At 44.4% G+C, this 25,049-nt stretch overlaps 1 protein-coding gene across 1 annotated transcript in view; it reads left to right on the top strand.

The window, feature by feature from the left end:
• Positions 1-17,681, top strand: part of FZD6 (frizzled class receptor 6) — a 36,294-nt gene extending 18,613 nt beyond the window's left edge. Inside the window, exons 3-7 of the mRNA XM_075270251.1 lie at positions 8,692-8,888; positions 9,683-10,685; positions 10,895-11,043; positions 15,364-15,795; positions 17,006-17,681. Coding sequence (XP_075126352.1) covers positions 8,692-8,888; positions 9,683-10,685; positions 10,895-11,043; positions 15,364-15,795; positions 17,006-17,150 — 1,926 coding nt within the window. The 3' untranslated portion in view covers positions 17,151-17,681. The remainder of the gene's footprint in view (positions 1-8,691; positions 8,889-9,682; positions 10,686-10,894; positions 11,044-15,363; positions 15,796-17,005) is intronic.
• Positions 17,682-25,049: the final 7,368 nt, after the last annotated feature.

Raw genomic sequence — 25,049 nt, 5'->3', positions numbered from 1 at the left:
GAGTCAGTCACTCATCCACCCGCTGTATCACAAAATGACCTATACTATTTCTGTGATCAGTGTTGGACTCATCTATGGCTTTCAGTATATGCAGTGACAAAGCACGGCAAGATAGGCAGGAAGCGGCTGTTTCTTACTCCCATTGAAAACAATGAAGAGGGGTTACCAGGATTGTGGAGTCAGTAGGGCCAACCACGGACTCTGACTCCGACTCCTCGATTTTTTTATTTATTTATTTTTTTCACACAACCATGGCCAGACTGAGGCCTTAAAAATCCACTAATTCATGAAAAAGCCAACGATTGATTCCTATCAAAGTAAATATGGAACAAACTATCCATCTACTTAACTGTACAATATTAATAATTCTATAATGTAATTAAAAATTCAATTTCAACTCCAATTTCAGCCAATATTGGTTCCAGTTCTGGCACCACAGCTCTGGATTTTGCAAGCCCATCTACACCTGGTTTCTTGCATAGATGTGGTGCAACTTTGGTGCATGGTTATTTCTTGAACCAAAGAGGTACCACATTGTTTGAAAGTGGGTGACAATAACTATTGGGGTAAGTTCACACGGGGTATTTTGGTCAGGATTTTGAGGCCGTATCTGCCTCAAAATCCTGACCATAAAGACGGGCCCCATTGAAATCAATGGGAGCCAGTCAGTACTTTTTTCCAGGAGCCAGAACAAACGGCTCCCGGAAAAAAGAAGCAACATACTCATTCTTTCAGACAGATTTGCCTAGCAACATCCACCTGAAGACACTCCCTCCCGTCTAGGGTCATTCATTTGGGCCTAATCCGGAGTGGAGTGCACAACTGGATGCTGTTGCAGTGCACCGGCATCCAGTTGCAGCTACCCATATTTTGGTCCGGAACTTGAGATGGAGGCCAAAAAACCCAGTGTGAACTTACCCTAAGGCTAAGGCCCCATGTAACAAAAATGCAACCCAAAAAAAAATTCAGCGCACTGTTGGCTTTATGAGAACTGGGGCGGGAGATATCGGTGCTGTTAATTTTGGCACTGATATCTCTCCACTGTCAGAAGGGTGGACCATACAGCTCATCATCATTACTAGGAGTTAAGGAACACCCCTCTGACAGTACAAGACTATGTTAGAGCACAGTCGAAGGGGCGTTCCTTGCAGCCCAATGATGCCGCTCAGCTGTAAGGCCCACCTTTACAATGGGAAGATATCAGTGCTGAAATTGAGAGCACTGATATCTCCAGCACCCGGGCACATACCGGGAAAGCCGACAGTGTGCTGAATTCAGTGCACTCTCGCCTTTATAGCGGTATATAAAACCGCACATCTCTAAAGACGTGAAAGATTCTCTTTAAATATATTTTGAAAAAGCAGCTATTGCGCAAATCTTTTTTTTATGTGAATGAGATTAACCAAAACCATTCACTTGTCAAAAACTGCATAATCCAGAATTTTTTTCTGCGACAAACCTCTTATTTATTCGGACTCCTCTTTTGCTAGCTGGGACGGACTGACGTAACATAGAACTTTTTTTTTTTTTTTTTTTTACATGAATTTCCGCTCAGAAAAAAAGCATCAAAATTCACTTCCATGTGAACATATCCTTAGGCTGCATTCACACAGAGTAACGTTGGCGTTTTTTGTGCTTATTTTGGCACATAGCGCCGCGTTAATGCCGCGTATACGCCGCGTTTGCGCCGTTTAACGCGCCTGCAAAATAGCGCGACGCAAACGCGGCGTTAACGCGGCGTTAACGCGGTGCTATGTACCAAAATAAGCACAAAAAACGCCAACGTTACTCTGTGTGAATGCAGCCTAAGGGTGAATTCACACTGAGTAAACGCTAGCTTATTCTGAACGTAAAACACGTTCAGAATAAGCGGCGTCTAAAGCAGCTCCATTCATTTCTATGGGAGCGGGGATACGAGCGCTCCCCATAGAAATGAATGGGCTGCTTCTTTCACTCCGTGCAGTCCCATTGAAGTGAATGGGGAGTGCCGGCGTGTACGGCAAGCTCTGCTCATGCTGGAGCGTACACGCCGGCACTCCCCATTCACTTCAATGGGACTGCTCACAGTGAAAGAAGCAGCCCATTCATTTCTATGGGGAGCGCTCGTATCCCCGCTCCCATAGAAATGAATGGAGCTGCTTTAGACGCCGCTTATTCTGAACGTGTTTTACGTTCAGAATAAGCTAGCGTTTACTCAGTGTGAATGCACCCTTAGATTGAATGTGAGTAATGGCAGTTTCTGTACAGTGCTATGAAATATGTTTGCACTATATAAGCAAGATGACATTGATAAATAACAATCCTAATCTCCAGCCGGCTATATACCTCTCACTTTTATTCTGGCTTTGCTCGCAGATGACAAGTCTCCCCTTGTTTTTGCAAAAACTACTTAGAGCAAAGTCCTTGTGTTTTATAGGGACATGTAGGCAGTCGCATGTACATGTCGGACAGGTTCTGCCAGTAACTGCAGAGCACGGCGATTATATGTTGTATCACGAGCTCTTGCTGCAGGTAGAGTTCTGGTGTGAATTACACTCTGCTGCTCCATGTTTTTGAAATCAATATCTTTATATTAAGTTACATTCCCGAGAAATATTTCGTTCCTCAGTGATGAGTCCTTGCTCCCGGCTATATCATTTGATCTGGGCTAAGATGTACGAACAAGTTTTATGAGTCAGGAATGATTTGATATGGCTTTTGCAGATAGGCGCTGTTATAACTTGCACAAGGTGACACTTTGGAGACATATTTCAGCTACTTCTTCGATACTTTTTCGTGTGTTGTGTGTCGGGGGGGGGGGGGGGATTCTGGCTAAACAGGTATGAAATGAGTTTGCCACACCTTGTAGTTACAGATACTGATAGCCGGCTTAATTCCCCACCACTTTGTCTAATGACTCGGGAATCCACTGTCGAGTGACTCCAGTCTGCCCGAATTGTGTGGTCTAAGTACTGTTATTATATGGATCCAGAGCACAATGATATCTGATGAGGAAGATAACTGATGCCTGTAGACACAACAGTCCGGCAGATGCGTCTGGACTGATCCCACATGATCTCCAACATTACTTCTTGTCCGCAGACTCTTGTCGTCATTGTTCTTGTGATTGTCATCAGTTTCATCCATTCACTTTTAAAGGAGGCTCCATACACCTTCACTAGCTGGTGGCCATATGCCTGTTTGACCAGTGATCGATATCCAGTCCCTCTGTTATTCCTGCTGGACATGTATTGGTAAGAGGGATGACAGAGGAATGGTGCAATGCAGCGTTGTAAGGAAACTTGTATCTGGATTGTTATTTGATGAACAATATAAGTATTTAATAAAATAGACATGTCCCAGCATGTACACTGAATGCAGACTGCAAATGTATTCCGTAAGGAGTCAGATGGTTCACATCTCCGGAGGGGTTTCCGTTCAGGAGTGCGCTTGGGGACCCCGGAATGGAAACCTAATTTGCATTAAAAAAGTGGTTACCTTAGGAAACCTGTGGACGTCATAGACTATAATGGGGTCCGTGTGGTTTCCGCACAAAAAATGAGAGAAAAAAGCGCTACTTGCGGGACTTTTCTCTCCACGTTTTTCATGCGAAGAAGGGAACTGATTTCCCGAACGCAGATGTGAACAGGGCCTAAAAGGATTGTCCAATTCTGGGACCCCCACCAATCCAGAGTACTGGGGGTTTTTTGCACCTCAGATTTAACTGGAGCAGAGCTGGTCGGACAGTGCATGGCGTTTTATTCTTAAGGCCTCGTTCATATCTGTGTCGGTAATCCGTTTTAGGGAGTCCGCATTGGGACTTTCCCGCGAATGGACTACCGAACGCATTGGTATGTGGTGTACAGTGAAAGCACACGGACCCATAGACTATAATGGGGTCTGTGTGCTTTCTGCATGGTCTCCACACGAGTCATGCAAACAGGAAAGTAGATCATGAACTACTTTTCTGTCCGCATGTTCTGTGCGGAAAGCATTTGTTATACTGCACACCGCTTGCCAATGTGTTTGGTAGTCCATTTGGGGAAGGGGGGTCCCCATGCGATCTCCCCGAATTGACAACCGACACAGATGTGAACGAGGCCTCAGGATGGTGACGATGGAGATACCCAATAAGCACTCGGCTTAAAGTGGCAGGACATTCCCTTTAAGGGATTGTGCCGCAAATTAAACTTATTCACTATCCTCAGAGTGGGTGATAAGAGTCACATTGCACGGGGGTCTCAGCATTGGAGCAACAGGGGCCCAAACTTCGAATTCTCCATGTGAATGGAGGTCTGGTGCTCATGCCTTCATTTATAGAAGTGAATGGAGAACCGGCTTCACATGCACATTTAGAGGAATTTTTAGGTCCCCGATCTCCTGATCTTTGGGGTTCAATCGCTGTGTCATAAGTGGAATAAGTGTCATCTGTGACAACCTCTTAAGGCTAAGACCACGTAGTGAATTGCTGCTGTAAAGTATAACAATATGCAACAAAAATGCTCCCATTTTCCCAGTGAGACTATCCTCGTATCTGAGTCTGATATGCCTTGCATATGTTTCTTAGTCAGGGTGCCGACTACTTACATTATACGCTTACAGAGATTACAGCAGATTGTAGAAAGCCGCTGAGGATTCACTAGGATAGGTTTGGGAAGTTCTGGAAGCTCAGCTAATGCCTTAGTCATGTATTATAATCTGATAGAAATAATCCCATCCCAAAAATGTGGAATTTTTTTCTCTATGCTTGTATGGCTCTAAATCCACCATTAAATGTCACAGCCCTGTCCTACAAGCTTCTGCCATCACAAGCCCTGCTTGTGCTGCAAACTGGAACAAAAATTTGCTCCAAAACTGGCCTTTCTACGCTGTTGTGGCCGTGGTCCTAGGTAGGCCATAGGCCATTGGTTACATTAACTTATAACGGGTCCATCAGTTCTTCTCTGTATTTGCAGAAAGTTTTTGGCATGGAGGTTGTTCACGCCGCCATCTTGGAGAACTAAGCACGGATCTTCTGTAGATGTAGGCTTGTTGCAATCCTTCTGTCTCTTCATGTCATCCAAGACAGACTGGAGGATGATGAGATCAGGGCTATATCTGTGGGGGCCATATCATTAGAGATGAGCGAGTACTATTCGAAACGGCCGTTTCGAATAGCAGGCGCTTATAAGAATGAATGGAAGCGACTGGCATGCAGACTTTGCCGGTGGCCGGCCGCTTAACCCACTGCGTGCCGGCTGCATCCATTCATTCCTATTTGAAATGGGAGTTTCGTATAGTACTCGCTCATCTCTACATATCATCACTTCCAAGCCTCCTCCTCCAAAGGGCAAAGGTCACACATTGTGAGTGGGTGCATTATCGTCTAAAATAGGACAATGGAGGGGAACATGAAAATTCCTGCAACGTACTTGCAGATAGTTAGTGAGGTTTATCAAAACTAGTGCAGGCAAACTGCAGCCATAGTAATAATACATTTTATATATGTAGTGCCCACATATTCCGCAGCTCATACAAGAACTGATTCTGGGGTTCTATGGAAAATGATTTGTTGACCTTTTGACTATTTGCTATGAGTGGCTCCGCCCACTTGTCTTTGCTGTAGTTTTTCTAAATCTCCCCAGATGCCTTTATATTATGTTGCTGGTAATTTTGGGAACATCTGTTGTCCCTTGTCCCCCTCTGACCCGCAGGAATTGTCCTTGTTAATGTTCTGGTTACACAGTATATTTAGTAGTAATAATAAAGTAGCCATCGAGCTATTGTAATGATCACAATGGAGGCGTTGACGTGTGCCTGCTTGTAATAGTGATGCCTGTTTGTCCTCCATACTGCTAATCCCATTCACTTACACTCCCTGTAGGACAAACATCTTGTGAATGAGCGCAGAATGCCAGGCTCCGGCTCCTAGGGGCAGACATTTTATATTTAACCCTTTGACTGCTGCAGCAAACCTCATAGCTGTACGATTCACGTCATGGTTTGATATATAAAGGGGATATTTTTGAGCCCATCTATGCCGGTGTTCTGGAGTAGATGGGTATAAATATGGCGCATCTTTGGTGCACAGCTTTTCATACGCCAAAGATGTGCCATAGTGTTGGTCGTGCAGCAGCCCTTGACCGACTACGCCATACTCCGAGGACAAACAGGAGGAGTAGAGCAGAGCCTGTTAGGGTGAATCAAAATCCGTGTGATGAGGACGCAACTTTATATTATTAAGGTTAAGCTGTCTGTTGTTCTGGTCTGTTGGAGGACTAAGCCTAAGTGGCATATTCTGCTGCAGGTAGCACAATGGTAGAAGTTTTTCTTCCCCACATAACCCCTTTAGGCTAAGGCACCACGTACAGAGCCGCAGCCAAAAAAACCGCTGCAGAAAAGACTGTTGTTTTACAGAACATTTCCGTAAGTATAATTGATACACACTGCGATTTGCAAAATTGCTGCAGATTTTTTTTCTGCAACGTGTGGATGGATTAGCCAGAATCCCATCTCTTATGTAGGTTGCATATAACGCAATGCTTTTTGCCACTCCATTTCCGCCATGGCCAAAACATTGCGTTTTCACAATGTGCCGCCCTCGAGCTCAGTAGGGCTAATCCATGTGCAGATCTGCGGGCACATCCAGTGCAAAATTCCTGGTGTCTGTCATGGAATTCTGCTATAGATTCTCTTGCAGATTCTCATCAGATTTGCCATAGGCAGATTTGTGATGTGTAAACATGTCCTAAGTATGTAAAAAGCTGCATTGACAGTACAGAAAATCTGTTTGCTATTTTGTTTTCTTTTGGGGCATGTTGATCGGGCCAAAAACAGATTGACAAATGGGCACAAACTGAGATGAATCCATCTGCCATTGATCTTAGTGTAAAAGAAAACCCATCCGCAGCTTTCCACTGTGGATCAGAGGGAAAAGTTCGACATACAAAGCTGAACAGATCGAGTATGGAATGAAGGCCAGAGGATGGCACCGGGGAAGTCTATCCACCCATTGAAATATAAGGGTGTCCCATTTTTATCAGTTTTTCTACCTTTTTGAAACCTTTCAAGAAAACAGAAGATCCTGGTTCTTTACATTTTTGGTGGACAGTTTATGAGAAATAGTGTGGCAGTGTCAAAAAAGCAGTGGGAGGAGGAAGGTTTCTCCTGCAGCAAGCTTCTTCCCAGCCAGAGACCAAGCACCTTCTCAGAAGTGGACACAATGTATTCCTTTTCCTATTTTGTTTGCCATTTGCATTGTGCTTGAGCTTCTCCTCTGCTCCGTTAACAGCTTTTAGTGATCTGCTTTACAGCACAGTCATGGCCATAGGCAATGATAAACTGAACCCGACTCTTTGAGGTCTATGGGAAAGTTTTGTAGACATACTCTGTGCAGGGAAGGGCAGTAGATAGGCTGTGACATCAGCTATTGTCATTGATGTTATCTAGAGAGGTGTTCTCCTCTATTGTAATACTATCTGTTATGTAACTGAGGTGTCTGCTGCAAAAAAACAACCCTCTTCTAAATTGGCAAGTGTCTGTCTATTATTAGGTTTAGTGGCCAGAGTGAAAATTGCAGGTGATAACTTTTTTTCTTATCTATCAGTAGTGATCTAGAATTTTTTAGAAAATTCTTAAAAATATATACGGTAGATTTAACATTCCCTTTAAGACAAGAACTTATAGAGCGTCTATTATCACTATTTGCAATAAAACAGGCAGTGTATTTAATGTAAACTTTGGCAGAAAGTTATTTAGTTTTTCCTTCTTTTACAAAGTTATCTTTCTATACATTGTATAAAGTGATGAATCTGTCTCGGCGGTGGCGGCCGCAGGACCACGCAGGTTTGAGAACTATGAAAGACTTGTGTGTTCTGTGCCCTGGGGTCAGTTTCCAGCTCAAATAAAGAGTTTTTTGTAAAATCTGGTCGCCCTCTGTGTTCGGAAAGATTAAAAGCATCAATAGAGAAGAAGAAGTAGAGATACACTTATATTTACCTCTAATAGATATATATGCCCTATAGATGGGTCCCCTATGTATACCTGGGACATAGGGGAAACTACCTAAAGCCATATTCAGACATGGCAGATTTATGATGTTTATTCTGCACTAAGTACAGTACAACACATGCGAATGGGATTTAGAAGATTTCATCCACATGCGTCAGATCTTGAGACTATAGCAGGAAATCCTTGCCAGAGCGACTTTCTAATTCTCAGTTTTTGCTATATTTTTCATGTCTTGGGGGGTTTTGTGGGTTTTTTCTCGTTTCCTCTCGGCCGTTATCTCTAATATGGATGCGACCTGGTAGTCATTATACATTCTTTTTCCTGTCGTGTTTCTGTTTATACCATCAAAGAGCACAGGGAAAAAAATAAAATGGTGATCTGCCCCGAGAGCGCGCTTGGCGACAGGTGTGCAGCAGATGTTGTGTACATTGGCCGCTGACATGGAAGAATAAATCCACATAAATATTAATAGAGAGCTCCAGAATACCTCCTTATAGAACTTGATGCTGTGCCGTTCCTCTGTTGGTCCTCTTGGAAAAACGTAGTTAAAGGGAATGTATTGCCAAAAAGTTACCTGCTTTAACCCAAATTTTTGCATTCTATTTATGAAGTTGAAACGCTCTTTGTAACCGCTTTTCCGTTAGATGTATATTTTAATGTCATGTACTTCTGGTACCCCTGGGACCCTCCTCTCTAACCATGCCAATATAATTGTCTCCACAGCCCTTTTTCCCGCTCATGAATCTCCAGTGTTCTCCCGAAGTGAACAAATTTCTGTGCATGGCTTTCGTTCCGGAGTGTACAGAACCCAAGCACATTATGCTGCCCTGCAGAGCCATGTGCGAGACGGTCTACTCCGACTGCAAGAACCTGATTGACACCTTTGACATTGACTGGCCTGCAGAGCTAGAGTGCGACAGGTGAGTGGTGGCCTGCAAATTACTTAAAGGGGTTGTCCAAAATTGAAAAAATAAACATGGCTGCTTTCATTCCGAGGCATTGCCACACCTGTCCATGAGTTGTGTCTGGTATTGCTGCTTGATTCAACTGAAAGGGGCTGAGATGCAATAGCTCATATAACCAGTGGACAGGTGTGGCTCTGTTCTTGGAATATTACAGTCATGTTTTTGCAATTCTGGACTATCAGCACAGATATATTTAATTTTTTATATAAAACAGGAGCCTTATTAATGGGGTATTCCCATGACCCTTGTTCACTAACCTGCAGGCTGTTGTGCTCTCTTCACTTCCTGCTTTTCTCAGCACATTGGTGGGCGGGGTTTCACTTGCACAGGATTGGTTGTAAATGAATTACCACAGTGTGAAGCTGATGTAGCAGAGCTGGATTTGAGTCAGTTTGTATTACATACAGAGGTAACAGACTCCCTATCTCAGCCCTTATCAGCCAAATTCATTAAACCGACTGACGAGCTCAGAAATCCCGGAGCTCTCACCTCCCCTATCTGAGAAGCTCCGCTACTTATCAGACACAAACAGCTAAAAGCTGCGCCCACAAGTGAAAGAAATTTATTTAACATGTTTACGCTGTAAATTCAAAAGCTGCACTAAAAACCACATCACAACTGAATTTTTTTTTTTTTTGTTAAAAATTATTTGGTAGGGGTGCCCAAATCTGAAAAGGTTGCAGAACATTGACCATAAAGGTTTGACTATATTAAAATATAGATTAATTACCTTTTTTTCTCTTCTTCAGGCTGGAAGACTGTACAGCACCAAAGACGCCAGAGAAGGAACAAAGCACATATACGCCATCAGAAAAAATCCAAAAAGACTATGGGTTTTGGTGCCCACGACACTTGAAAACCTTCCAAGTGACTGGCTACAAATTCTTGGGTGTAAATCACTGTGCGCCACCTTGCCCCAACATGTACTTCAAAAAAGAAGACTTAGACTTTGCCAAAAACTTCATTGGCATTATTTCGATCATTTGCTTATGCGCCACACTCTTCACGTTCCTCACTTTTCTGATCGACGTGAAGAGATTTCGGTACCCCGAGAGACCAATTATTTTCTACTCAGTCTGTTACAGCATCGTAGCACTCATATACTTCATTGGGTTTGCTATGGGTAACTCTATCGCCTGCAACGAGGCCCACGAAGACTATGCAGATGAGGACACCGTGGTCCTTGGTTCCCAGAACAAAGCATGTACGGTTATCTTCATGCTTCTGTATTTCAGCACTATGGCTGGGACTATATGGTGGGTCATGCTTACCATCACTTGGTATTTGGCTGCTGGTCAGAAATGGAGCTGTGAGGCCATCGAGCAGAAGTCCATGTGGTTTCACACAGTGGCTTGGGGTATTCCCGGGATCCTTACAGTTGTACTTCTGGCCATGAACAAGGTGGAAGGAGACAATATCAGTGGCGTCTGTTTTGTCGGACTCTATGACCAAAACGTGTCCACGTATTTTGTGCTCTTGCCTCTTTGTTTTAGTGTCTTTATCGGACTTTCTCTACTCCTTGCTGGGATTATATCTCTGAACAATGTACGGCAAGTCATACAACACGATGAGAGGAACCAAGAGAAACTCAAAAAATTCATGATCCGTATTGGCGTATTCAGTGGCACCTACCTTGTTCCTTTGGGAATATTACTGTGCTGCTATGTCTATGAACTCTTATCTAGATCTTCTTGGGAGATGACTTGGGTTGCAGACCATTGCCAGGAGTACCATATTCCATGCCCATACCAGGTAATTTTTATTATTATTTTTATGGGATATTTTTTTACTCTGACACTAAATTTGTTCAAGTCCAAGTTCTCGCAGATTTTGTTGACCACCCACAGGTCAGACGTATTGTGAAATGATCACCTTGGGTGCAAACGTTGGCCAAACCCAATGGCAACACCTAAGTCGGCAGAAGAATAAGACTTGTAACTCTCTTTATCCTTTTTCTCTAGCCTAAGAGCTTATCCAGACCAGACCTTGGCTTGTTTCTAACCAAATATGTGATGACGTTAATCGTGGGGATCTCGGCCATTTTCTGGGTCGGAAGCAAAAAAACCTGTTCCGAGTGGGCCAACTTTTTTCACCGAAACCAAAAGCAAGAGTAAGAAAATTTTTATTCTATTCTGTTCATGTTTTGCTTTTTCTGTGTTTAGTTGTACAGCACAAGTTCTTACAAATTTTTGACTTGGCTTTGTATATTGAACTTTTTAAGAAGGAATGAGTGGGCTGAATGCTATTATGGAGCTCTGATCTATTAATACCCTGGTTGTCGGCTGGTTTCATCTCAGCCACATCAAAGCAGAATACATATTTACATGGAGATAATAGAGATGATATTCAGACGACTGCCAAGAACATCCTCGTTGGTGAAGATCTTCAATGGAATTTCATATCAAGATAAGATCATGAAGATCAGAATACAATAGTTGACAGTGTTATTACCTTGAAGGAGCTGCCTCCCCCTTCTAAATACATCTGCCCTGGCCATCACCTGTTATTGTTGAGAGTCCGCCTGTTGTAGGTAGATGTTTTTTTTCTATGCACCAGTTTAAATGTTTGCCCCAAGTTCCTTCCGAACTGGTGCAGCTTTTATCAGTGACACCTGTGTAATGATGAGGACCCTTCTGATATGTTGTCCATATTAGGTCAATATTCTTAGGTCAAGGGAAAGGGGTTTGACCCGCAGAATGATAATTGACTGGCATCAGTTGTAGACATTATGGGTACAGGCCTGGAGGCAGTGGACATGGGACTTCCTCCTGTACCAGCAGCAATACAAACCAATCCACACATAATTGTCTGATCGCTGGGGGTCCCACCATTGAAAACATTTGTGATCATGAGATGGGGATCAGGAGGGGTCATGCAGTGAGGAGGAGTTTGGTTGAAGTTGTAGTGTCTGTTCCTTTTATGTAAATACTAGCAGTTACCTGCGACTTCGTCTGCGGGTTGGCGGTGGCGCCGAACCGCTTATATTTCTTGTCCCCCTATCGGTGCCCCCAGTATCTTGTCCCCCCATCTCTTCCCCTAGCTTCATGCCCCCCCCCCATCTCTGCTCCCAGTTTCTCCCCCCCCATCTCTGCCCCCAGCTTCATGTCCCCCCTTCTCTGCCCCCAGTTCACTTCATCTGCCCCCAGTTTCTTTCCCCCCCATCTCTGGCCACAGTTTCTCCTCCCCTATGTCTGCCCCCCAGTCTGATGTCCCCCCATCTCTGCCTCCAGCTTCATGCCCCCCCATCTCTGCCCCCAGTTTCCCCCCCCCCCCCCCGAATATGCATTAGACAGCTGCCATTATGTATTAGACAGCTGCCATTATGTATTAGACAGCTGCCATTATGCATTAGACAGCTGCCATTATGCATTAAACAGCTGGTCACTGTAAAAGTCAGCAGGTTTGTTCATTATTTATATAATGTATATGGCCACCTTAAAGGGAGTAGTCGCCAGAACCCAGAATATCAACCCAGCCCTGCAGATAGATGAGTTCTTTGGAGCAACAAGGGCATGTCTGTTGCTCCAAATAGCTCAACTGAGCCGCCAAATGGAATCACGGTTTGATTCTGGTGACCCTAACTTATGTGTTTTCTGGCATGGATGTTCCTTCATGCTCCATATACTGTACCTCCCAGTCCTCTATAAGACTTTGTGTCTGTCACTTCCCATCCTAAGTCGCTCTTTATTTTCGTCAGGAAATGACATAATAGCAGCTGGTGCGGTCTACATGGCACAAGGCTTGCTTGTTCTCTCTGCACCTTCTTGGCCGCTGTTCTCCGGACCTCTAGCCATGGTCTGCAGACTTGCACCTCTGTGGTCTTGAATGAATGTAGTATACAGCAGGGCTTACATTTCCTTTCCTCTGCGGTCTGTTCTCTGTCAGCAGAGGACATGTCTGCCTAGAGCCCCATGTAATAATGTGCGCCCGCTCTGTCTAATCAGCAAATATTTGGTTTGTCTCTGACATTTCTCCGTGTTCAGCTGAAACCTTATCCGCTTACCTGGAGGTTGTGGTAGGATTCTTACATGACATGTGCACTGGTTTTAGACTCTATCTTTAGAAAGCCCTGAGTCCTGTAAATGCAGATGAGAGGAACGGCAAGATCACATTAAGACTTCATTACATCAGGGACTATAAGAAAATCAGCACGCCATTTTAGATATTCATGGAAAAATATTGGGGGAAACTTGACTATTATTGAATTTTTTTCTGGATTATTCTCCTATGTGTTGTTCTCTGGGACTACAGTGTAATGGTTTCCAAACCTTAAAGGGATTCTACCACTAAAACACATTTTTTTCTAGTTAACACCTCAGAATAGCCTTTAGAAAGGCTATTCGTCTCTTACCTTTGGATGGGCTCTCCGCCGCGCCGTTCGTTCAAAATACCGGTTTCTCTCGCAGCGATGGGGGCGTCCCCATCGCAGGAGCAGCGATGGGGGCGTCCCCATTGCAGCTCGAAAACCGACCGCAGCGCCGCCTCTCTGGTCTTCTGTATCCTCCCCTTGCTTCTTCAGCGTCTCTGTCGGACGCCTGCGCAGTACGCTCTGTTCGGCGAAGATTGCCGAACGTACTGCGCATGCGCAAAGTTGCGGTCCCAGCCATATTGCGGGCACTGCAATTTCGCGCATGCGCAGTACGTTCGGCAATTTTTGCCGAACAGAGCGTACTGCGCAGGCGTCCGACAGAGACGTTGAAGAAGCAAGGGGAGGATACAGAAGACCAGAGAGGTGGACACCCCCATCGCTGCGAGAGAACTCATTAGCATACCGGTACAAACCGGTATTTTGAACGAACGGCGCGGTGGAGAGCCCATCCAAAGGTAAGAGACGAATAGCCTTTCTAAAGGCTATTCCGACGTGTTAACTAGAAAAAAATATGTTTTAGTGGTAGAATCCCTTTAAATAGCTGCTGGACAAAGGCTCATTCAAGGGGCAGCTATTCCTTTTGACTCTCTCATACACATGCACACTTGGATCGACTAAGCATGCATTATCAGTAATGAAAATGTAATAAGCTGCTAGTACAAACAATTGAGCATGTAGAAATCCAGAATGTCTGCTGGTAGGGTGTCATAAAGACCCTACAGGTATTAGTCAGTCACCTAGTCCACAAGACAAGCTTGCATTTTGACTTGATACCAAGTTCTGACCGTAGGGCGGACACATCCTGGAAAAATTTTTCTATAGTTTAAGTTTAGTTATACCTTTAAACAGGTTTATACTTTCTACACTTGATATCCTGTCTTTAGAATAGGCCATTGCAATTAGCTCTGTGGGGTAAATACTGCTACAATTTATACGACAACTGAGCAGCATGGCTACAATGGTGGTGCCTCGGTACCAGTGATCCCTATGGATTTCAGTACCAGTGATGCCCTATGATGCCAGATTTATAGTCGGGAAGGAATTTTTCCCCCTGAAATGGGGCAATTGGCATGAGCCTCATGGGGTTTTTTGCCTTCCCCTGGATCAACACTGTAGCGGACTGTAGGGTTATAGGTTGGACTTGATGGACTGATGTCTTCATCCAACCTCATCTACTATGGAACTATGGTTAGAACTTGGTGTCAACTTAAACATAGTAACATCATTGAATTAAAAAACAACAACATAGTAACACAGCTGATAAGGTTGACTAAAGCTCATCCAGTCCAACCTATAAACTTATGGCGATTTGGAGGAAGGCAAAAAAAAAACCCATAAGGCTGATACCAATTCCCCATCACAAAAAATTCCTTCCCATCTCCAAACATGGTGGGCTGACGAAACCCTGGATAAACATCCTATGTTAAAAATTCTATTTCCCATAATCTGTGATAATAATAATAAAAAAATTTATTTATATAGCGCCAACATATTCCACAGCGCTGTACAATTTGTAGGGTGCAAATACAGACAGATACATAACAAAGAACATCATTTCACACAATGGGACTGAGGGCCCTGCTCGCAAGAGCTTACGATCTATGAGGTAGAGGGGGTGACACAAGAGGTAGCAGGGGCGGCATTGCTTATACAGTATTCAGACAATTTTGTAATAGAGGTGACTTACAGAAACAAAACTTTATGAGCCGTGATATTTTTACTTACAAGGCCCCTCTTGAACTTGTACAAGTTATCAGACATCAGTGTGAACGCCTCCTTGCAGTACAGAATTATTTTCCCAGTTGGAGATTGAGTCTTTACTGCTCCATCCACAAGGGGTGCCATTGAGCCTGTTATCTATACACAATACCTTAATGTAACTACAGGATGCTATAGTGCTTCCTTGTCCAGACAAGCCACATCCACCAGTTCCACGTCACTGTCCCACTCTTTAGATATGACTGCCCTTCCATAATCTGTATGGCATAGACTGTATAACCAATATATAGGCCATTGTTCATACTAGAGACATGTTATAATGTGAGTCTATCTATGTTCCAGCCCAGTCACTGAGAGCAGGAGAGTCCTGCAGGAGTCCTGTGAATTCTTCATCAAACACAACTCGAAACCAAAGCACAAGAAGCATCATCGATCCAGTTCCCACAAACTGAAGGTTCTCTCCAAGTCCATGGGAACCAGTACCACTGCTAAAGCCAACCATGGAGTGTCCGCGATGACCATCACCAGCCATGATTTCCTGGACAAGGAGACAGCAGTGGACCTTCAGAGTACAAGGGCGCAGTCACCGAAGGAAGACCAGGACTCACAAAATAGTCTCTTGAAAGCAAAAACGGACCCGCCAGCAGAAGTCACTACACAAACACTACTAGAGACCTCTGAGGTTCCCATACATCACACCGAGCAGAATAATCACCCCAGTGTGGGCAAAGGGAATGGTATAACCGGGAACATACCAAAAAAGATTGAGGACAGGTAAGAATTTTTTGTGCGTGCCATGTACTACATGGTTATTGTCAGGGTGGTGGAGACGGGAACAGTCAAAAAACGTTACCGACTGCAACTCTGGCTTCACAATAAAATTATTTATTATTTTTAATATTAATATTCGATACATAATGGTTGCATATTTATTTTCATTAGAGATGAGCGAGTACTGTTCGGATCAGCCGAACAGCACACTCGCATAGAAATGAATGGACGTAGCCGGCACGCAGGGGGTTAAGCGGCCGGCCGCCTTCAAAGCGGAAGTACCAGGTGCTTCCATTCATTTCTATGGAGCGTGCTGTTCGGATCGGCTGATCCCAACAGTACTCGTTCATCTCTAATTTTCATGACTTAGGGTGCATGCAGACTACGTAACGCCGGGCGTGTATGAGAGCCGTACACGCCGGCATTACGGCAGACTGCCGAACACTTCCCATTCACTTCAATGGGAGCGCTCGTAAACGCCGCTGTTACGAGCGCTCCCATTGAAGTGAATGGGAAGTGTTCGGCAGTCTGCCGTAATGCCGGCGTGTACGGCTCTCATACACGCCCGGCGTTACGTAGTCTGAATGCACCCTTAGAGGATCTTTACTGCTGTGTGTGACCACAACTGTCAGCCATTTATGAAGAATGGAAATATGACGTCCCTCAGGGTCTTGACCCAAACAGGCGTGGAGGTGTGGGGATAAGCGCGCACAAACACCAATGGTCAACCAGAAAATCTTCCAAAATTTTAATTTCAGTAAACAAGCACAACGCGTTTCGGGCTAGTCGCCCTTATTCAGGTGCATTAACAACTCAGGCTGGTCGCCTTGAGAGATTGCTATTGATGCGTGCTATTGACGCATACATACATAGTCTTGTAGAGTCGTCTCCTGCTGTCTGTCAATCACGTGTAATGTGAACACATGTAACATTTAGGCATCTTCTATAGTTTGTATTTTTTAGCCTTTTTCCTTGTTTGTTTCCTCGTGCCAGTATCATTCGTAAGAACAAAAGACTCAGTCGTGTTGAAATTCAACGTGTCCGACTGTCTTTCCCCTAATATCTGCCTGAAGAGTTCGGTGGCTTATATTAAAGGGGTTGTCCATATACCTGACCAATAGTGTATCACACTTCTGCCCCAACCTACCCCTAATCTGGTGGGAAAAGGTTACTTTTGCGTTATATCTAATTTATCATTTCTGTCTTCATCTAGTTTGCCTATTGAAAATCACTTGAGTGATCCAGCCCCGTATCCGGACAGTGGATCTCCTCCTCCTGCGCCCAGTCCCACCAGTGTGTCCGCACCGCTGCTCGCCAACAAAGAAGGGGCTCTCGCAAACAGCACACAAACCGCATGAGGAATCCGACCGACAAGGACTATTGTTGGGTTTTTCATTGCAGGGAACGCTGATTTGACACCCAAGAGAGACATTTCCTAGAACTTTTGAAGGTTTTTGCACTTATTGTACAATGTAAAGCGTTTAATGTGTATCAGGTGTCTTCTATCAAAGCCAATGTGCTGACGGTACCAATGGGTCTGAGGACACAGCCCTGGCACTAGCTGAACACCGATTTATCCTATAAGATGGCTGCTCCTGGGTTACCCCTTGTCGTTCTTCTTTATGTATTCTGTTACATTTTGTACTGTAGATTTCTACATATGTTTGTATGTTCTGATTCTCTTAACACGCCGGACAAATATTCTGCATACACGTATAAGGCAATGAATGTATATACTGTCGGTAGCTTGCAGGCTTGCTCAGAGATATATTAGTCATGACACTGATAATACCTAGAAGAATAGGAGTACTGCCACTGTCTACTGGTTATGTTACATCCTGCTGTCATATTAGTAGTTTTACACTGGAAATTATTTAAAAGAAGAATAAAATACCTAATTTTCATAATTGCTTTTATTTTATGATCACTACTTAGATTAGGACAGATACCATATATCATGTGATGTGTGTGGGACCTCCGACTCTGCCAGAGAGAATGTCATTGCCTGTTCCTGTTGTTCTGTCTAGAGATAACAAGCACCCAAGGTGTCTGGCAGATACTTTCAACCCTCTCCCCATTCACAACACATGCACACTCGGTTGAACTGAGCGCACATGTGTATGGGGCAGTCAGCTGGGGAACGCTCATTTCATTGACGGATGTTGTAGCCATTTGGACACCTTTAGGTTGATTCCTCGTCACATATGGGACCAAGCTGGGTATAGCCTTCTCTCCCAAAGGGTCAGAGGGCAGCTGTTTGGTCTGTCTCTATGGTGTGTTGTCCTGTTGCAATGTTAGGGTACCTTCACACTGCTGTCATTACAGTCTGTTGCTCTGATCCATCGTAGTGTGGATGTACCATACCTGCAACTGAGGTTACAGTCCTCCTGGTAAAACATCTCATAGGCCAGCTGACCATATGATAGTTACTGCCTTAACACCGGACGACTATACCATCATGGTAGCAGTACAGGAAAGTAGTCCAAGGACTCACAACACCATAGATGACAGTCATACTGTGTCTGGGTCTCCCAACTCAGTGCAGTCTTGGAAATTCAGAGAATACTTTCCAGACCTTAAAATCCCATGTGCAGCTGGCCTCAGGCTGAGCCCACACACAGCAAGATTGCAATGGGTTGGTTGCCACAGACTCGCTGACCACTATCCCGCTGTGATCTGCAGCTCTGGGGATGAGATCAAACATACGCACATGCTATGACTAAAACCGGCAGCATGGCAAGTATTGCTGTGGGTTTTACCCCGAGATATTTCCTTTTGCATTGCAATGGTGCAGGGATGGTCCACAGAAACCTCCTTGTGTGCCCTGAGCCTTATCAAAGCTATACATGCTGCAAATTCAATCAATGAGCCATCTTGGCCTAGTACTGTATATGTCACTTTTGCCAATGGGCTGAATTTAGTTATTTTGTAAATGTTTGTTCTGCTTCTGACATGTGTTTTCCAAAACGCAATAATTTAGCAAATTGCAGCAAATCTGCCGGGTGTTTTTTTCGGCAATGTGTGGATGGGATATGTGAGTGGCTTAAAAGGGGGTTTCTAGCCCAAAATCGAAGCCGGAGCCGACACCCAAACCCTGCACAGATAATAATAATAAGTTTACTTATATAGCACCAACATACTCCAAGGCACTTTACAAATGAGAGGACACATGGACAGACAATAAGATGTGACAAATCAATAAACATGTCAAACAGTAGGAGTGGGGGCCCTGCTTCCAAGAGCTTACAATCTATGCGGAGTTAGGGGGACTCGAGGTCATAGGGCTTATTTAGTACAATGGTCCAGCCATCTTTTAATAGATAAGGTCATGTAACTGAAGCTGTATTAGACGTTACCAGCCGGTATCTGTGAGTATACAGATACTAAGTGTAAGGAGTGCAGGGTAACTTCTAGATGGAGAGGACAGGATCTGAGGAACAGAGGAGGAAAGATCTAAAGTGTTCTACACCTCCGCACACTACACTGTGATCAGGTCACATGACAATACAGATGTGATTTTAGGGTCTGTCTGAAGCTCCTGTAGTTGGGGATATTAAACGGATTGTCCAGGGTAAAACATTCCAGAGCACCAGTGCAGCTCGAGATAAGTCTTGGAAATGGGCGGGGGAATATTCAGATAACAGAGGATGCAAGTCTAAAGTCTTTGGCAGAACAGAGAGAACGGTTAGGGCAGTAGACAGTGATGACAGAGGAGATATGGGGGGGGGCACAGCGTTACGAATGGATTTGTGGGTGATCATCTGTTCTACCATCGGTCAGGTGCCGTAAGCTACTAGTGGACAGGCAGAGATTGCAGCACTGCCACTATTCCAGTAATAGGAGTGGTGTAGACATACCATCCACTGTATAGCCGTGGTTCCGGTGAACTGCAGCATCTCTTCTATTACTTGTACAGGAGAGGTGCTGCATGTGCTGAATGTCCACCAGCAGTTTCCAATACCTTTGAGGCTGCTGGAACAAATGATCCAAATGTCAGACCCCGACAGATCACATAGTGGTGATCTGTATGAAAATTCGATTTTATTTGACGCATCATTGTACTTGACACAAAAATTAAGCCATATACGGATAGATTCGGCCACAACTTTGCTGGTGTGTGTATCCTGCACTGTAAACTCTGCATTCACTCTTTCCAAATACCTCTCCAGATACTGATATGAGCAGATGCCAGACCTCATGGAAACTGCACAACCCAAACAGTAAGAGAAAATGTATTCATACCAGGATCATTGTGCTGGGAGCGATGCAGATATGGCCTCTTTTGTTCCTGTAATGCTGATAACCTTTTACTCCTGGGTGCGGCAGCCTCTCTTATATACAGACGGCTCATAGAGTGGCATAAGGTGACACTTTGGCATAGTACAGGTCTGATATTCAGTGAAAAACTACAATCCAAAGTCATGGCTCGTACTTGGGTACAGAAACCTGGAAATGATTGATCATAATAATAACAGACACTGAGCAGAATTTATTCATTAACCCTTCTACTCCAGTATTCTGCTAGGCCTCATGCACATGAATCCCCGGGGGCTGATTTTGTAGCAGTCTGCACTCAGATGACACTCCGCACATCGCTGGGATATCAGGCTGCCCTTCTGACAATGGGGAGGTATCAGTGCCGAAATTAACTGATATCTCCAGCACCGAAGCACATACCAGGAAAGCCAACATTGCACCGGCGTCCTAGCGGTATATAATACCGCACATGGATGAGGACCTTCCTTGCAAATGGAGATGCAATATACACTCTTCTAAAAGAATTCATTAAGACTGGTCCTTCCTACACCAGGCTAATCCATTACCCACATGCACTAGACATGCCAAAATATCAAACATTTATCAAACATATTCTGAATTTTGTAGCATAGCCCGTTTCATTGATCTGAAAGTTAAATGTAGCAGAGCTAAGTGTGTTTTTCATTTGTTTATTTTGCACCCTGTCTTACCCTTGGTTCACATCTGTGTTCGGTAATACGGCATGGGGACCCCCGAACGGACTACCGAACGTATTTGCAAGGGGTGTGCAGTGAAAGTAAATGGACCCCATAGACTATAATGGGGTCTGTGTGCTCTCCGCGAGATCTCCGGACAGGAAAGTAGATTGTGAAGTACTTTCCTGTGCGCATGTTCCCTGCAGAGATCTTGCGGCAAGCACACGGGCCCCATTATAGTTTATAGAATACCATCGCTGCCTTCTTCCAAAATGAGCGCCACACCTGTCCATGGGTTGTTTCCGATATTGCAGCTCAGCCCCATTCACTTTAATAAAACTGAGTTGTGGTATCAGAAACAGCCCCTGAACAGGTGTGGCGCTATTTTTGAAAGAGAGCAGCCATGTTTGTCCAGACCCTTTAAATATCTAATTGAGTAGATGTAATTCAGTCCATTTAGCCCTTTATAGGGTCTATGTGCCAATTGGCACATTCAGCACTGCTACATCTGTCCAGTATAGCACATAGGCCATATTTGTGTGGGAAACACAAAAACGTGTTGCATCGCTGAAATAAATGGACAAGGTCTTCCTGTTGGTTTAGGGTGAGGACGGCCATTATATTGTGGTAATACCCCATGACAAAGTGTCTGTAAGTGAGCTGCCCTATGTGGTATGCAGGAAGAAGCCATTAAACACGGGGCGTTTATCGCAAAGTGATTTATTGTTGGAGTGAATGAAAGGAGAACGGCGAGCTCGGGCTAAGAGTGAGGATGACTGTGCCATACGGAGCATTGTTGTCCTGTACACATAGCTACACAGTGTGCGATACGGTGGCGACTACATTGTCAGGACATCTCAGTTTCTTTCATCTTGCTCCTTTCAGCGAGCACACAAACCTGTTCCTCCATTGTTCAACAATGAATGTGGGAACATAGCTACACAATGACATCACGATGACCAGTAAGAAGGTAAACAGTGACACAAGGGTGGGTTGGGGGATTTACTGAAACAACTTCACGCATGGGATAAGATGGGCGTGAAACGAGAGAGAATTATAAACCATTAGCAAAGCTGATGTAAACCACAGAATATAAGTAACAACCAGCACCATGGATAGGATTGCTGCGATCAGAACCAGAATAGTGGAGCCAAGAGTAGCTGCAAAGAGTGTCCCTGACTCTGGAGGACTCAACACATCCATACATTACCCTGACAGTACATACATTTCAATGGTTAGAATGTAATGTTTCATTTCTCCAGTGATGGCGCTGCAGGGATGATAAACACTTCCATCAGATTACTGTTGATCAACCTAAAGAAGTTGTCCATGATTTTTCTTATTTATGGCCTATTTATTTTTATTATGGACTGCATAGATCAGCATGAATGAACTATACAGTACATAGAGCTGGAAGCTCAGTATAGGGGCTGGATATCAATATTGCATCTCAGATCCCATTGGCTTCAATGACAACTATGCTGCAGTAGTAGCTCATTGCCACTAAACAGAGATTCCGGCTCTGTACACTGTATAGTTCTTAGCCCTAAGGCCCTCCGAGCAGCTAATCCATGATATAGGATAGGATACATTTTAAAAAATCATGGACAGCCCCTCTAAGGATGCAGTGGTGGACACGGACATTTGGGGGGCCACTGGTTAGGAAGAGTATATAGGCCTCTTGTTATTCTATCTTTTCATAGCGGACCACCCTATAGTTCCATTATAAATACCAGAAGTATTACATTTCATAGGTGACAATCAGGGCCGGCTCCAGGTTTTTATGGGCCCTTGGGCGACAGAGCCTCAGTGGGCCCCCTTGTGGAGGAGGGACACTGCATGTCGCAGATGAAGCGAGTGACGTCACGCAGGAGTGTGGCGTCACCAATGCCATACTTCCCAACTATTGAAGAGTAGAAAGAGGGATAAAATGTGCGGCGCGCCGCAGTAAATTTAGCTCTGCCCACTTTTATGTTGACTCCGCCCATTCTCATTCATTTTTCGTGTGCTCCCACACAGTATGATCCTCCTACAGTCACCCGTAAATTATATACCCCCCCTCCATCTCTCTCCCAGTTTCATATACACCCTTCCTCTGCCCCCAGTTTCATGTCCCCCTTCCATCTCTATCCCCAGTTTCATGCCGTTCTCCCCCCTTCATCTGCCCACAGTTTCATGTCCCCCCGTCTCTGCCCCAGTGTCATGCCGTTCCTCCCCCCTTCATCTGCCCCAGTGTCATGCAGTTCTCCCCCCCTCATCTGCCCCAGTGTCATGCCGTTCTCCCCCCTCATCTGCCCCAGTGTCATGCCATTCTCCCCCCCCTCATCTGCCCCAGTGTCATGCCGTTCCCCCCTTCATCTGCCCCAGTGTCATGCCATTCTCCCCCCCCCCTCATCTGCCCCAGTGTCATTCCGTTCTCCCCCCCCCCATCTGCCCCAGTGTCATGCCGTCCCCACCCCCCCTTCATCTGCCCCAGTGTCATGCTGTCCCCCCCTCCCCTTCATTTGCCCCCCAGTTTCATGGGCCTCCTTCATTATGTTCCACCTTAATGTATAACATAAAAACCAAACACTTACACTCACCTTCCATCGCTCCCCCGCCGCTCCTCTCTCTGCTCTCACGCCATTCACATAGTTGTAGGCGCGATTTGACATCATCACATCGCGCCTACACACGCCGAAGCCGGCCCGCAGCGTTAAAGCAGGAGCTGAGCTTAAATCGAGATAGGCAAGTGCTGGGGCGGGCAAGTGCCGGGGGGCCCCCAGAGGCTCTGTGGGCCCCGGCACTTGCCCAAGTACGCCGTGCGCTGACGCCGGCCCTGCTGGCTATAATCATTCACTGACACCCAAGAGATTAACTATTCTCACTGTCAGTTGCTGTATCTCATAGGAGTCCTGTCTGAATGTACTTGGCTTTATATACTAAAAAATCCTGCTCTAAATAATATGAGAAAGAGCTTATCTTCTCTCCTATATATCTGTATATCACAGAGCTCAGCTTCTCTCCTCTATCATATAATCCTATTTAATCCTATCATATAATCCTATCTAACCCCACACAATCACATATACATATACTTTACCACTTTGCCCCTCACCTTAACGATACTCCAGGAGGCTCTCTTTAACGCTCCGGAGCAGCCATATTTGCCAACCCCCACCGCTCTGACAATCCGCGACACCGCCCATCCATGTCAATACCCCTAGGCGGTCTAATAAATGCAAAAAAAAAAAGTTTTTAAAAAGTAAAAAAAATATTATAAAAAAAAAAAAAGGATTAAAAATTCAAATCACCCCCCTTTCCGTAGAACACATATAAAAGTAGTTAAAAACTGTGAAACACATACATGTTAGGTATCCCCGCGTCCAAAATCGCCCGCTCTACAAAGCTATACAAATATTTTTCCTGTTCGGTAAACGCCGTAGCGGGAAAAATGGTCAAAAGTGCCAAACAGCCGTTTTTTCACTGTTTTGATTCTGATAAAAATTTGAATAAAAAGTGATCAAAGTGATCATTTTCTACCCGAAAATGGTAGAACTACAAAGTACACCCGGTCCCGCAAAAAAAGACGCCCTATACATCCCCGTACACAGACGTATAAAATAGTTACGGCTGTCGGAATATGACGACTTTTCAAAAAAAAAATTTTTAACACAGTTTTGGATTTGTTTTTAAGGGGTCAAAATGTAAATAAAACCATATAAATTTGGTATCCCCGGAATTGTAATGAAACACAGAATACAGATGACATGTCGTTTTGGTTGCACAGTGAACGCCGTAAAACCAAAGCCCATAAGAAAGTCGCAGAAATGCATTTTTTCTTGAAATCCACCCCATTTTGAATTTTTCCCCTGCTTCCCAGTACATTATATAGAATACTTAATGGTGGCATCATGAAGAAAAATTTGTCCCAGGAAAAATTAAGACCTCATATGGCTCTGGGAGCGGAGAAATAAAAAAGTTATGGGGTTTAGAAGGAGGGGAGTCAAAAACGAAAAACGAAAATCAAAAAATGCCATCGGCGGGAAAGGGTTAACTTCAAATACAAAGTCACTATGTAAAGTTTCTCACAACTCCGTATAGCAGCTCAAATACAAAGTAACTTCAACACAAAAGTCTCACGTATTCTCTGAATTACAGCAAAAACAAGATACAAAGTTACATTTCATATCCCATACCTTATACACACTACGAAAACCTTACCCGCGCCTGTATATACCCACTGCTACAATCACCGCAGACGAAGTTGCGGGTAACAGCTAGTAACCTATATATCACAGAACTCAGCTTATCTCCTCTATCATA

Source organism: Leptodactylus fuscus, chromosome 4 (assembly GCF_031893055.1).
Source record: "Leptodactylus fuscus isolate aLepFus1 chromosome 4, aLepFus1.hap2, whole genome shotgun sequence".
Taxonomy (NCBI): domain Eukaryota; kingdom Metazoa; phylum Chordata; class Amphibia; order Anura; family Leptodactylidae; genus Leptodactylus; species Leptodactylus fuscus.
The sequence above is the reverse complement of the archived record's forward strand: the minus strand, read 5'-3'. Positions and strand labels throughout refer to the sequence as shown.